This window comes from Plectropomus leopardus, chromosome 11 (genome assembly GCF_026936395.1).
Source record: "Plectropomus leopardus strain MGB_pleo_1.0 chromosome 11, ASM2693639v1, whole genome shotgun sequence".
NCBI lineage: Eukaryota > Metazoa > Chordata > Actinopteri > Perciformes > Serranidae > Plectropomus > Plectropomus leopardus.
The window spans coordinates 1,637,354-1,651,414 of NC_142186.1; the positions used below are offsets into that span (position 1 = coordinate 1,637,354).

Below are 14,061 nucleotides of genomic sequence, written 5' to 3' on the forward strand. Positions count from 1 at the left end.
ATGAGTTCTGTATTTACACAATTATAAGCACAAATTCCACTCATTTATGAAGTCATGCAGCTCCTGCATTGTCAACAACACTGGTCTGCAAATGTTTCAAAATAAAATGCCTTGTGTCAACAACTGATGGGATTCTGAGGCAGGGAAGTTGGAGTGCAACAGCTATATTTGTATTTCCTCATCTCTGTGGCTGATATAGAGAATTATATTAAGTAGAAATAATTACCAGCACAAGTATATACAAATAAAAAATATAAAATAGAACTAGAGTATTAGTAAACATTTAGCACTATGTAAATATTAAAACATAAAAGTATGTATAATATACTGAGTATGTAAAACGTGTAAATAGTATTATTTATTTATTCATGTATTTACTTACTTGCGGAGAAAAAGGTTAAGTGGATCACTTTGGGTGGCCACTGAAAGTAGTTTGCACTGTGAAACTGATGACATCCAGTAGGTGGCGGTAATGTATCACATATGGATGCCAGCCGCCATAAATGCCACAGAAGAAGTATCGGAACCTTTGCTGTTACTTCGTACCCTACGGAGCCATTCATGTGTGACTCCATGATGGCGGCTCTGATAGAAACACATGTGCAGTTGTCTGGTGAGTGATTTTTCTGTGTAGTTCGCTGTTGTTGCCTCTGAGAAACATGATTAAACTGCTGTTTACTGTGACAGATAAACGCTACGTGCTAACGGGAGCTTACGTCCCCTCCTCTGCTCTGCTTAGTGTCGCGAGCTCTGCTCCGGAGCTAGCTTAGCATTAGCACCATCCCTGCTCCTGCTAGCTGCTCAGCTTTAGTTTAATGGAAGGCTGGATGCTCCGGGACGGTTTTGGTTAGTTATTCTGCTGGCACACAAATGTTATCTCTTTGAAACCTGAACTAACTGGCTCGATTTCTTTCAAAAACATGGGAGCAAGGCCGTAAGTAAAAAAAGAAATGACCCAAAAATGTATATATGTTTAAACTGATGTCAATATGGACATACTACACACAGTGTTAGCTTGGTAAGATTCTCTACAATTCAGTGATTTATTTAATTTTACTGACACCATGAGCACCAAAGAAGACAGTATTATTGACATAGTAAACAGATGCAAACAAAGAAAATGAAATGATGAATACATCTATTTAAAAAAAAAAGGAAAACGTCCAGTGAACTATAGTCATAATAATCACAATTATAAATTTAAAATTATTATACAGAATTCGTCTAATTTTTAAGTTTGTTTTTTTTCTTTAGGTAGCTTCTTCCTTTTTTGTTTTTTTGTATGTTTAGGTTTTGTTTTTACTTTTTTTATTTTGGTTGTTTGACAATTTTCCGGGATTCATTAAATAAATGAATGAATGAATGTCTTTCCAACTTCGCTTTCCAACAGATTTGTGTGAAAGGAATTAAAAGCCCATTCCATATAGACACCTGTCCCAAATATAAGTCTGTTGAGTTCAGTGCTTTAAGTAAATAATAGCCCGGGTTATTAATTAAAGCTTAACTGGTGTTTAATTTACATATAATTTAACTCTGAATTGTGCTTTAGAGTAAATCTTCTTTGTTTGTTTTATCATTTCATGTATCTAACTAATTACATAGCTTATGTATTGATGAGATTTTTCTAAAAAAGAGAACTTACGTGAATAGGTGTGTCACCCAGTGACATAAGTAAGCATCACATAATGTGTGTTTTTTAATTTGTGGAAAGATTTTTCAGTCAAATCTGAATCAAATAAGATGATGAGTTATATTCAGTGTATACACACACACACACACACACACACACACACGTAGTGTGATTTGCCGTGTTCACCTCATGGACTCCATTAGAACTGACACAGTCTGGCTCCTTGAACGCTGTCACTGACTCATGACCTTTCCTTCGTTTATAATTTTTTTTGATGTGAACCAGGAATTGAAAACAAAAACTTTTAGGTGAAGAAACAGAATAAAGCAATTTACAACTGGTGACATTTTTAAGAGCTGACTGCAGGACAAGCAGAGTTAGATTTTAGACAGATATCGCTTTTAAAACCTAAAAAATTAAGTATTGTTTGTCCTACCGGTTCCTAATCTCATAGCTGTGGTGGACTAATGATAGAAGTGTCATTCAGAGTAAGTGCAGTGAAAGGTTGGTGCAACAGCAGTAATCACTGACTACGGCAACACTCTGTGGTCAAAACAGTGTGACAACGCAACTGTCTACAGATGACTTCTGTTGTGAATTTACACTAAACATAAAATAAAATACAATAAAATAGATTCGACTTTTCACACGGGGCCGTGGGGTCTCATGGGAGGGGGCTTATTGTGTGTGTGTAAACTCACTCATTGGTTTATGTTTGTGTGTATCAGCAGACGATGCAGAGCCTCAGTCTGAGGACAACGATGACCAGAGTGATCCTGACGGAGACAGCAATGACGAAAGGTCAGATGATGATGCGAGCGATGGAGGAGAAAACGACAGAGACAGTGAAGGAGGAAGTGATGGGGAGGAGGCAGAGGATGAAGATGGAGGAGCGGATGAGGAGGGAGATGACGGCAACGCCAATGCTGGGTGGGCTGAGGCCATGGCAAAGATCCTGGGGAAGAAAACCCCTGAGAGCAAAAATAGCATCCTGGTGAAGAACAAAGAGCTGGACAAGCAGAAGGAGAAAGAAAGACAGGAACAGCTGGAGAGAAAGAAACAGGTAACGAGCACACGGAAGGACGGCTTTCATTTTCTTTATTGGCGAGTCTCTCAGTGTGTCCCACAGGGATGAGACATTTATCAGATATACTTGATATACCATGGCTTGCTCCACCTGGAATCTTTAACACTGTTTTTGTGATTGATGCAGCTTGAAATGCCTGATTCACAGCAGCTTTTCTACAATGTTGCGATATTTTTTTTAAATCATAAGAGTTTGTATATTTTCTTTAAAATTACAATTACATAGGATGCACATGAGTTGATATATATTTTATAAAAACAAATCTCAGCTGGTCCAAAATTTTCTTTTTTGGGGAAATATTGGACAAGCTGCAGCAACAGATGCAAACTGGTGGTTTTGTGTAACGCTGGATTCACATTGGACACAGAAGCAGTGCGTGACGGAAGCCTCGCCAAACTGCAGCATGTTCCACGCTTGTGATGTTTACACTGACAGCGTCGTGGCTGTGATGCTTCTGCAGGGCTGCCTGCTGCTATGAGTTCTGTATTTCCACATTTATGAGCAGAGATTGCAGTCTATTTATGAAATTGTGCAGCTTCTGCTTTGTCAACAGCACGGTCCTATGAATATTTCACAATAAAATGCTCTACGTCAAGAACTGATGGGATTCTGTCAATAGGTACGTTGTCAGAGGACTTTTACTTTGAAACAAGTAGGGAAGTTTGAGTAAAACAGACACCTTTTGTATTTTCTCATCTCTGTGACAGAGAGAGACTTTTAAACTGCAGTAAAAAGTGGTATGGAGGCAATATGATTATCAGAACACCACACCAGTCTGTTTTTGTCAACAGCCACGCACAGCACGTGAAAATAATCATCAAGCCACAGTTTCTTTAGATGTGACAGGCAGCTGAGACGTGTCTGAGCAGCGCTGCTCATGCAGGCATTGTGGCTGCTCTGACTTGTTACCGCTGGCACTAAAAAAAACCCAAAACAACAGGTTCAGCTACGCTCATCCACTGCTTCTGCGTCCAATGTGAACTGGGTGTCATGCTTTCGAGTATGAAAGGTTTGGGACGCGAAATGTGATCGTGTGTTTTGAACGTGTGTCCATCAGGTCGACAAGAAGCGAGCGTGGGAGATGATGTGTCGGGAGAAACCTGACATTGTAAAGGACCGCGAGGCTGAAAGAGCTCTGCAGAGAATTGCTACCAGGTTTGTATATCTTTACTGTGAGGCTGTTTAACATTCTCAGAAACAGGTTTCAGTGCTGATGCCCGTGTGTGTGTTTTCCTCCTCAGAGGGGTGGTGCAGCTTTTCAACGCTGTGAGGAAACACCAGAAGACTATCGATAACAAGGTGAAGGAAGTCGGGGGCTCGGAGAGGAAGAAGGCCAAGCTTCTCTCGTCTGTCTCCAAGAAAGACTTCATCGATGTGCTGAGAAGCACAGAGGGAAGCAGCAGAGTCACCACCAAGACTGAACAGGACATGGTAAGATCAGTCATGGCTTATCTTCTGTTTGCTCTTTTTTTTTAAGGTGACACGTTTCATCAGCAAGCTTTTGATAAGTTTGGTCAGATAACGATCCGCTAAAACTTTTGTACAAATTCAGAGCTACAGTTTATAGGAAGAGATTTTAAAAAATGTGTTTCTAATAAAATTAGAAACAGCGGAAAATCTAGTCAGGTGGACTTTTATAGCTTTTGGGACAAATTTGTAGAGTAGATGGATCGGCCATACAAAAAGTTATGACTTGTAAAAGTTGACCTTAAATTACAGGCATCCATTAGGCGGAGGTTGTATTTCTTGAGCAGCATTTGCACACTACTTGTAATCACTGGTGAAAAGTACTTGTGTTAACGATGTACCATCTTAAGGAGAATTAGCACAAACGTTGATGAAGATTAAGAAAAATAAACCAACACAAAATCAAAAGCTTGAACCTTTCAATAGTCTCTCTACTTGGCCTGTGCTGCTGCCTAAACCTTTGAAACGCGGCACAACATCCCTTTTCTTGTGCTGTTTTCAGATGCTTTTTACAAGTATTTTAACCCTTGAACCCAGAGCAAAGTGGTGCATTTTCTTTCAAAAACTTTGGGAAAAGGGAATGAGCAACTTGGTAAGAAATACTTCACAAATTGGTAGAATCAGAATACTATTTTTTTTGGGGGGGGGGGCAATTTTTTAAAGATTTATTTCACTTTTCAAGTTGAAGCAGCAGTACATGGCTTCGGACAGTATAAAAGAGCAGACATAAACAAGATACTCAAGTATACAAAAATATACATACATTATCATATATGTGCTCATGTTGTCTGTATTGTGGTTTTCCTCCTGCCCTGTGACCCTATGACCCTGTGACCCTGTGACCCTGTGATCCTGTGGCTGCTACTATAAACAAACAAAACAAAACTCTTTTCACAACCCTTATACCTTTCCCATTTGGTTCTCACCAAGGTGAAATAATGTTTCCCTCTAAAAAGAAATAAAACACCCACAAATGTGCATCTTATAAAAGATATGTTGTGCCTATTAAATTGATATTGTGGAGTACTATTTTAAAAACGCGAGGGAAAAGTGTCTCTGGGGGAAATAACAAAAAAGCTACAGAAAAATTGTATAATTATCATAATAATGTGTTTTGAATTAATATTTTTAGGCACCTTTCCCAGGTCATTTTCTCAGGTTTGCTTTGTTGTTGTTGATTTCATAATTTTGTGGTAATTTTTTATTGTACTTTTTACTAATGTCTTGCTAATTTTGGGGAGCATTTCTTCTTTTGTTGCTCATGGCTTTCTTGAACAGAAATCATGCTGCTTTCTTAAACAACTTTTATTTAACAATTTACTGATTCAACATTACAAACAAACAAAGGAATATAAAGAAGAATATAAAAATAAAATAAACGTCAGTGCTGTATGGACTTTTTGACCATTAATTTTGACCATAAATAAAGAATAAATACAATAAATAGCTAAATACACATCAGTACCGATTTTTAAACCATTTTTGGTGGAAATTACTGCACTTGCGGAGAAGTGAAGGAATAAATGGCGATACAAAAGCAGCTGTCTTTTGTATATTTATTAGAGTGATAAAAAAGAATAAGAGGAGAGTCTAACAGAATCAAATCTATTTCAGCTGAAAGGACAGCACAAACACCAAGAGGTGCAAGCTTTCTGACAAAGACGATCTCATTCAGTCACATATTTCTAACTGAACAACACAGTGCCAGAAGAATACGGGAGGTTACCTCCACTAAGATAAGATATACTGAAACAAAGAACATCTGTCTCCTTTTTCCAGCAACAGCAAGTTTTTATCTCATCAATGAAACTTCAAGGACAGTTAGTAAGATGATTTTACACAAGTTCATTTGAGTTCACTTCAGGTTATTTCAAAGGTTAATATAAGATTATACATGAATATAACGTGATTATAAGGTTATTAAAGTAAATATATATGGTAAAAGATAATTTTGTCAGTACACTGTTCAGTATAAGTCAATTGCTGACTATTTCTTAACTACCCAAGCATCATTTTCTGCATTATATGGTCTTTAAAAAACGTTTTCTTATTGGTGCATATCGGGAAAAAAAATCCGCCGATGCAGATATTTCCGATATGTCTGTGAAAGGCTCATATTGGTTGATAATATCGGTTGACTGACATATCAGTTGGGTTCTACAAATAATCAAAAGGCGCTGAGCAAACTCTGCCTACATTCGTTTGTTTGAAGCAACCAAAAAAAAAAAATCTATATCAGAATAAGTTTATGCTTAGTGTTGATATTGATTGATAGTGATTTTTTTTCAGTAGCTAAAATATCTTTTGCTGTAGCACCGTCCACAGCAGGACATCACTTAATTTTTTACCGGTGTTGTGGGACTGTGCTTCCAATCGTATTATCTGGGTCTGTTATGAGAGATTCGATTTAGTCAAATTTCAGTCAAACTAACATTTTTACATATAGTTTTAAAGTCCAGTTTTAGTCGGGATAACACAATAAATCAACTATTTTGAACATCGATTACTGTGTGATTTTTACTGAGTGCTCTTTTGTGTCACTGTTGCCGTGTGTGTGTGTGTGTGTGTGTGTGTGTGTGTGTGTGTGTGTGTGTGTGTGTGTGTGTGTGTGTGTGTGTGTGTGTGTGTGTGTGTGTGTGTGTGTGTGTGTGTGTGTGTGTGTGTGTGTGTGTGTGTGTGTGTGTGCGCGCAGGCTGCTGCAGTAAAGGAGAAGCCCGCCTGGAGCGTCCTCACAGATGACTTCATGATGGGAGCCACAATGAAAGACTGGGACAAAGTCAGTGACGGAGAGGAGGCTGATTCACAGGCAGGGGTTGGAGTGGAGGAAAGTGACTCAGACTGACACCACACACACACACACACTCACACAGATGGGACTCTGTGCAGGCTGCCATGCCTGCAGGGACATTCTGAGTAGCTGGAAATTAATTCATGGGAAAATCATACCGGAGCCCCGCCCACTCCTTATTTTTTTGCAGACTGCACAAGTATAGAAAAAATATGGAAATAGTTCTTTACTGATTGTATATGCAAGAAAACATTTTTATAGTGTATCACATTTTGATATTTGTTGAATATGTAATACAGAGAGCGGGGAGCGAGGATGCAACAGATGTTGAGTGTGTGGAGGGGGGATAGATTTATTTCACAAAAGTATTTAAACCTTTAAACCTCATGAAGTTAGATTTTTCTTTAAAGACATGGGGAAAAGGTCAATGAGCAGCTTGTTAAGAAATTTTCCACAAATTGCACTTTTTTTTAATTTAGATTTTTTTTTTAAGCTAGGAAAAAAACATACAATTAATATTTAAAATGATGTTGCAGAATAATTTTTAATAACTTTTTTCCTGGATTTTTTTCTTGTTTGTTTTTTTAAAAATTATTTTCTCCTGTTTCTGTTTTTTGTTTGTAAATTTTAGGTAATTTACTTTTCTTTTTACTATTTTTTTGCTTATTTTCATTCATTTCTTCTTTCATTTTCCATCACCTTCTTCCTATGTATTTAAAAGAAATCAAACCAGGTAGCTCAGGTTTCAAAGGGTTAAAGAAGCTCCTGGCTGTGTTGATCTCCTGCCCTCAGTTTGCTCTCATTTTGTTGATGGTGTAAACTCTGTAAATAAAAATGTTTTGTACAGTGCTGGTCAAATAAACAGCCAATTTATATTCAGTGCTGTGTCTTTCTGTAGACTTCAACATTTATCTACAGTTTTTCAAGGTTTTTTTTACAGTTGCATTTCAAAACTGATCATAGGTTGTTAGTTTTCTGTGTTGCCTGCTAGCTAAGCCTGCTAGGCTAAGCTAACAGCCAACTAGCAAATAGCTATAATGGACAACTAACAAGCTGATTTTACAACAGTATGGTGGGAAATTTTGCATATATATTGTGTCATGGTACATGGGTGACCAGTTTCATAAAATTTAATATAAACTCTTTTTTTTATTTTAACCGAAATACAATTAATAAACAATGGCTGTGAGGATCATGTTCAACTTTACCCTTTTATTGACATTTTTGTTTTTAAGTGTTTACCCACAATATATGATGAAAGTCTCCAGAACCCGCCAAGCCCCTGTTCCCCTCTAGAAACCCTGAGCAGTGTTTCCTCTACACTCATTTAGGAGTGGCTGCCCGCCACTCCTAAATCCTACCCGCTGCTCCTTCAAATGTCGTTTTTTTTTTTGTTTTTTTTGGGTTTTTTTTAAAATTGCAAATACACCACCGCCGCATCACAGCACAGTCCTGCACTGCGTTGGGTGTCGCGAGTGCTGAGACGGATAACTATCTTGCTCCGTATCTACTCTTTGGGGTAGATACCACCAACAGAACTAATTGTTGCCGACGTTAATTAGCTACTCGCATCCAGGCATCAAGTCGGAGAGTCAGAGTGTCGGCTTGAAAATAGCGTGCAACTTACCGGAGAAAAGGTAGACTTATTAGCTTAAGAAAACTTATAATAGATTTTATTAGTTAAATAAACATTCGCAAAATATTGATGGCCAGCTAAGGTTACGTGGCTTAAGTTAATTGGGCCCGGTGCCAACTCAACTCAGTGTCGCTAACGTGAGTAAACTAATTGATAGCATTAAGCGATATACACGCCATGATGTAACCGCTGACTGCATTTTCAGATGAGCTTGTTCAAATATTTTTCAAAGAAGAGAAAGACACCTGATGAGGATGGCGCTAGTCAGGTATCATTAGCCTTTTTACTGACTCAAATTATGATGGTTAGGTAAAAAATTATGTTCACACTTGTAATCAAATGTGACGTGAGTGTAAATTATCTAACGTTAATGTTTTATGTAATCGTATAAGACAAGTAACAGACAGGGAGGAGCAGTGGAACAAAGTGAAGGAGAGCAGAGTGCAGGAGGGGGAGTGCCGAGTGAAGGAGCAGGAGAGCAAAGTGATGGTGCAGGAGAGAGATGAGAGGAGAGGAGAAAAACATAAAGGGAAACACAGGCTATCAGGCTGGGACCCTAAATGGGTTGGAAAAAAAAAAAAAAAAATTATTGTTTCTATTTGTAGGTGAAGACTGACTTGAGAAACAGGCTGCAGGGGGATCACCTTGCAGCATGTATGCTGCTGAGCATCAACGGGCCACCTCTTGGGGAATTTCCGTACAACAGAGCCTTAGAGCTGTTCTACAAAAAACCAAGAAAAATCCATTGTTCTGAGCCTGGGTGCAAACTTTGCCACTGATTACAGCCCCATCAAGAAATTATTATTTATTGTTTTTATTATTTTATTGTTGAATTTTTGTTATTATTTTTTATTTTTACATTCAGCCTTTAAAAAGCGTCATTTGTTTACGCTGCCATGGCTCCCCGGAGAGCCTGTCCCCGCTGCTGAAAAAAATCCTAGAGGAAACACTGCTGAGACTAAGTCAGTTCTTATTTTGTTTAACAAATAACTTCTTGTTGCAACCTATCTGTTTCCATGTCTTTGTCTGCACTGGGGTCTGGCCAAAATAATTAACTCTTCATTTAGCCTCTTTTTTTAATGGTTTTTATTTAAAGTGAAGTAACCAAACTTTCCACATTAAACTCAATTTACAGCACAAATGGTGTTTTTTTTCCATTGCTGTCCGCCAGATGGTATCAGACCTAATACTAGGCACAAAAATTCCGTTATTTTAGTGAAAGGGACCTTTTTATTTTTCAGAAGAAGCTAATTTTGCTTGATGTCAGACAGAATTGTCAACTCATTCCACTGAACTCTGTGGAGTTGGCGGATTCACAGGTCTGGATCCAGGCAAAGACATCATCAATGAAAAAAACAGTCAATCACAACTTGAGAGCGGGACCTTTGGAGCTTAATTGTACTGACCAATGGGTAAATAGCAGAACAAGGGACACAATGTCCACATAAACTTCTGTGTATTCACTGACACTCTGGTAGAAATATACAGAATGGATGATGACAGAATGTATGAAGGTGTGTTATGCCTAAATAACAGACTTCCTGTACAGGTACATGGTTCCACTGAGGTATTTCTCATTCTGCTTGTTTTCATCACCACTGAAAGGGTCCATCAGCCATTTGTCCATCTCTTTGGTGTCCACAGGAGTCCACAGTCCCTCCCCCTCCATCAGCTTCATTTCTCTCTCCAAAGACATAGTGTATTCGTGTCCAGACACTGTCTCATGGTCCACACTTGACATGCAAACATAACCTCCTAAAGGGAAATTTATCATTAAAATACACTTCAATTCCTCTTGTCACCAACAAATAAGAACAGACATGATGTTTGAGACTAAATCTGGGGAGTTATGCACATATAACAGGAAAGCATCTGCATATAAAAACACTTTGTGTTTTCTCTTTCCTATACAGATGCTTTTATACCACTAACTACAATAGTCAGTGTCTATCTTGATTTATGCTCCCTTGAGGAAACATGAACAGCGCTGGTTACCTGGTTTGGCGGCGTGGCAGAGCTCCCTGACAACACTGACCGGCACATAAGTTTCGAGTAAAGCACCAACGATCATAACAACATCAAAAATATCTGAAAGCAAAGGGAAAGTTATTTTATTTGTGAAGAGGTTGATCACAGCTGCTGCAGTAAAAAGACAATAGATTTAAATTTCACATGCAGCTTCTTGATGTCTATAAGTCAGTCACATCATTATCTCTAATCTTTTTGATTTGATGGCGAGTGACCCTAATTATTCAACAATTTGATGAAAGGAGCCCAGTTGGATTGTTGCAGTGGTGGGAAAATCAGATAATGAAACAAAGCATAATTGCAAGAACAAATATTTTATTTCAATATTGTGGGAGGGGGTGGCTGGGTGGACTGTTTGAAAAAATGGATGTAGCTACCGTGACATCATCTATTGTGGACTGCTGTTTTGAAGCCTTAAGTTCGGCATTTCAGCCATTGCCACCTTGAGTTTTGTAGAGACAGAGGTGACCATATTTGGACATGAAGGTGGAGCAGTGGATGGATGGATCTGAATGACATTAATATGTGTTTTGAGTGTGTGTGTGTGTGTGTTCACATTTCACTGAGTTATGGAGAAAAGAAAGAGGGAGAGTTTTTGCTCTAATTCACCTCTTTACCTCCCCTTCAACTCTCTGGCGCCCCCCTGTGAAGGCTTTTGTCCCTGTTCAGCTGTGAAATGACAGATCAGAGTGTATATGAAGAGTGACTGCAGTGTACCATTCTGTGCAGGCAGTTTGTCTGTTCCCAGCAAGGCCTGTTTGAGCTCCCGGTAGAGGCCGGTCTTATCAGCTTCTTTCAGCATGGCTTCACTGCAGTCCACTCCCACAAAGTGCCTGAAGCCCAGTTCAGACATCTGTGGACACAAGAAGAAAACAACCACCACCATTAACACTGAATTTTAAAGCTCTAAAGAGCCACACTTTTCACTGCTCATCAAGTTCCTCATACAGCCCACTTCAAAAACCTTGAAGATTCCCAAAACCATCAGTGCCATATTTGGCCTGTCCAACATCCTTTTAGACTGTTCTAGACGACAATGTAACATAACCCTACAGTATAATTGAATCATCCAGGAACACTGAGGTTCTCCTAAAAAGAGGAAAGTTTTTGGCTCACCAGCTTAGCGACCAGTCCAGACCCACAGGCGACATCCAGAACCAGAGCCTCCTCATGACTCCCAGTGAAGTTGGCATTCAGGAGATTGACCACCATTTTTGGCGCTTTGTATTGAATCATCTCTACATCCTGTTGATGTCAAATGTGTTTAAATCTTTAGAACTAACACTTTTCAGAATCTTCAGAATTTTAATTGTCCCTGTCATTGCTTAATTATGCAGATGATTAACTTTTATATATAGAAAAATCTGTAGATTTATCATCATGTGTACTGACTTTTTTTTTCTAGATGCAGATCTAGATACAAATTTAATTTACCAAAAAGAACAATTTTGGGTGGTGACATCAGATCAGGTGAGGTAATGAGGTAGCTGCCGAAATATGATTTCAGAGGCACTTTGAAAACCTACAGGATCATGTGTTTGATACTCAAAAGACAGATGACTTTTTAGTGTTTCCCTGACGTTTTGTCCAGACCTGAAGGAGGGTGAGTTCCTGTTAACTGACCTGTTGGTACGTCTCTGCCCACTTGTCGTAGAACTTCATTGTCTGCTCTGAGCTTGAGCGATCCTTGGACTGAATGAGGGTCCTCACATCGTCTAAAGTTCTGCTGCAGTTTGACATGATGAGGAAACGGCTTTAAACCTGCAGAGGGAGACACTTGACATGTTCTTAACATGACAGATGGAGACGTAGAGTCGACAGCACAGGAATGCAGAGCACAGACCTTTTTCCTGCAGTCAAACATGTTTTCCGAGTTCAGGCTTTCTTGACTCTAATGTCACTTCCTTCCCTCCGCTGATGAAGACCAACCATCATTCTTAAGTCTTTAAATACGCTTTGTTCACACTGTCTAACATTCAGCTGTTTGAGCAATGGTATACTAGTGATAATGGTTAAATCAAGTTGAATCAAATCAGTTATTTGAAATCTAAGAAAAAGGCTTGCTTAACCCTTGAGACACCTTTCACAAGCCTTCAAACATTTGAAATGCAAGCAAAATGATTTGATTTCTTTCAGAAACACGCGAAAAAGGCAACTAGCAACTTGGCATGAGATGTCCCACTAACTGCAAATAAAGTGTTACAGGGGACAAGAAAATGAACTGCTGATTTGATGTGTTTATCTCCTTGTTGTCATTAAGTCTGTATGTTCAGACTCAAAGCAACACTGACTGTATTTAATGAAAGTATTTTGTGTATCTACAGCCTGATAGATCGCCCTCCTCTGTGCCACAGAGCCCCATCATTGTTAAAAACATATAAGTGGACCACACTGTAATTTATTTGGACTCAATGGCGCACACACTATTCTGCTGCCTGAAATACTTACCACCAAATGTGGATTAATCTCCTGCAGAAATTATTCCCCCAAAATACACTATGTCCTCCTCTTTGTGTGATGAAACCTACACAGGGCTGCAGCTGTTTTGGGAAATCACATATCAAATTCTATATTTGTGTTTGTGAAGATTTCCATTTAGAGAGGAATTAGTGGGCCTGGAGCTTAAGTTCAGTTAAGACCAATGATTTGTGGCAAAACATGGAATGTTTCAGCTCAGCGTGCTGGTAAGAGTTACAGCTCATCTCACTAGTCATTGGTGTGAACCAGGCTTTAAGACACAGACAAGAAGTCAAACGGACTAACATGCTGTTGGTTTGAGGTTAAACATGAGATTTGATGATAACAAAAATCAATCCATCAAACTAAACCTTTGTTGTTGCTGAATATTTTTTTTAATCCATGTTTTTTGAAAAGTCTTTGGATACAAGAGGTTGTGTTGTACTCACCTGTGTACAGATGTGTTCAGGTGGAGAGGCAGGAGTGAGTGTGAGAGCAGTGATAGTGGTCACATAAAGGTCTGCTGATTGTCCTGATTATCCTGATTGGCTGGCTGAAATGTCTTAAGGGGCTGTATGTCCAGGGGCAAAGTGACTTCAACATGGGTAGGGACACACTTAAGCAGGGGGTCTGGGATCTGAACACTTCATTTCCTGTATTCTAATGCTTTTTTATGCATCAGTGTATGATGAAAATGTATTTTTTTACATAAAGAAAAAGAAATTTGGGTGATAGGCAACGATTCAAATATAAAAATGAGCTAAAGCCTATTAAAGTATTATGCAGTATGGCTCTCAGGCTTTCTATATTATTCTATATTGCTGCCATATATTTTGTCTCTTGCAGATAGACTTTACTTGGTATTCCTGCTTGACAACACACATGCTGACATAGTTTACTTTTCGAACTTAATTTGTGTCTTCTGTTTGAGGAATTACCTCTCTATTTGGCACTTATTCACATCAGTG

General features: G+C 38.7%; 2 protein-coding genes across 3 annotated transcripts; one reads left to right on the forward strand and one right to left on the reverse strand.

Moving 5' to 3' along the window:
- Positions 1 to 501: 501 nt before the first annotated feature.
- On the forward strand, positions 502 to 7,851 carry rrp15 (ribosomal RNA processing 15 homolog). 2 transcript variants are annotated; one of them, XM_042490300.2, is made up of 5 exons: positions 502 to 613; positions 2,362 to 2,693; positions 3,775 to 3,872; positions 3,959 to 4,148; positions 6,877 to 7,851. In XM_042490300.2, exons 1-5 carry the CDS (start codon positions 562 to 564, stop codon positions 7,024 to 7,026), a joined length of 822 nt encoding a protein of 273 aa, XP_042346234.1. In that variant the 5' UTR covers positions 502 to 561; the 3' UTR covers positions 7,027 to 7,851. The 2 variants fall into 2 exon arrangements, with proteins under 2 accessions (XP_042346234.1, XP_087941073.1); XM_088084947.1 differs by having other exon boundaries at positions 559 to 613; positions 2,359 to 2,693.
- Positions 7,852 to 9,604: 1,753 nt separating this feature from the next.
- LOC121945347 (methyltransferase-like protein 27) lies at positions 9,605 to 12,376 on the reverse strand. Its single transcript, XM_042489476.2, has 5 exons — positions 12,260 to 12,376; positions 11,753 to 11,881; positions 11,354 to 11,489; positions 10,604 to 10,696; positions 9,605 to 10,363 (listed from the first exon to the last, which is right to left on the reverse strand). Exons 1-5 carry the CDS (start codon positions 12,374 to 12,376, stop codon positions 10,134 to 10,136), a joined length of 705 nt encoding a protein of 234 aa, XP_042345410.2. The 3' UTR covers positions 9,605 to 10,133.
- Between the last annotated feature and the right edge of the window lie 1,685 nt (positions 12,377 to 14,061).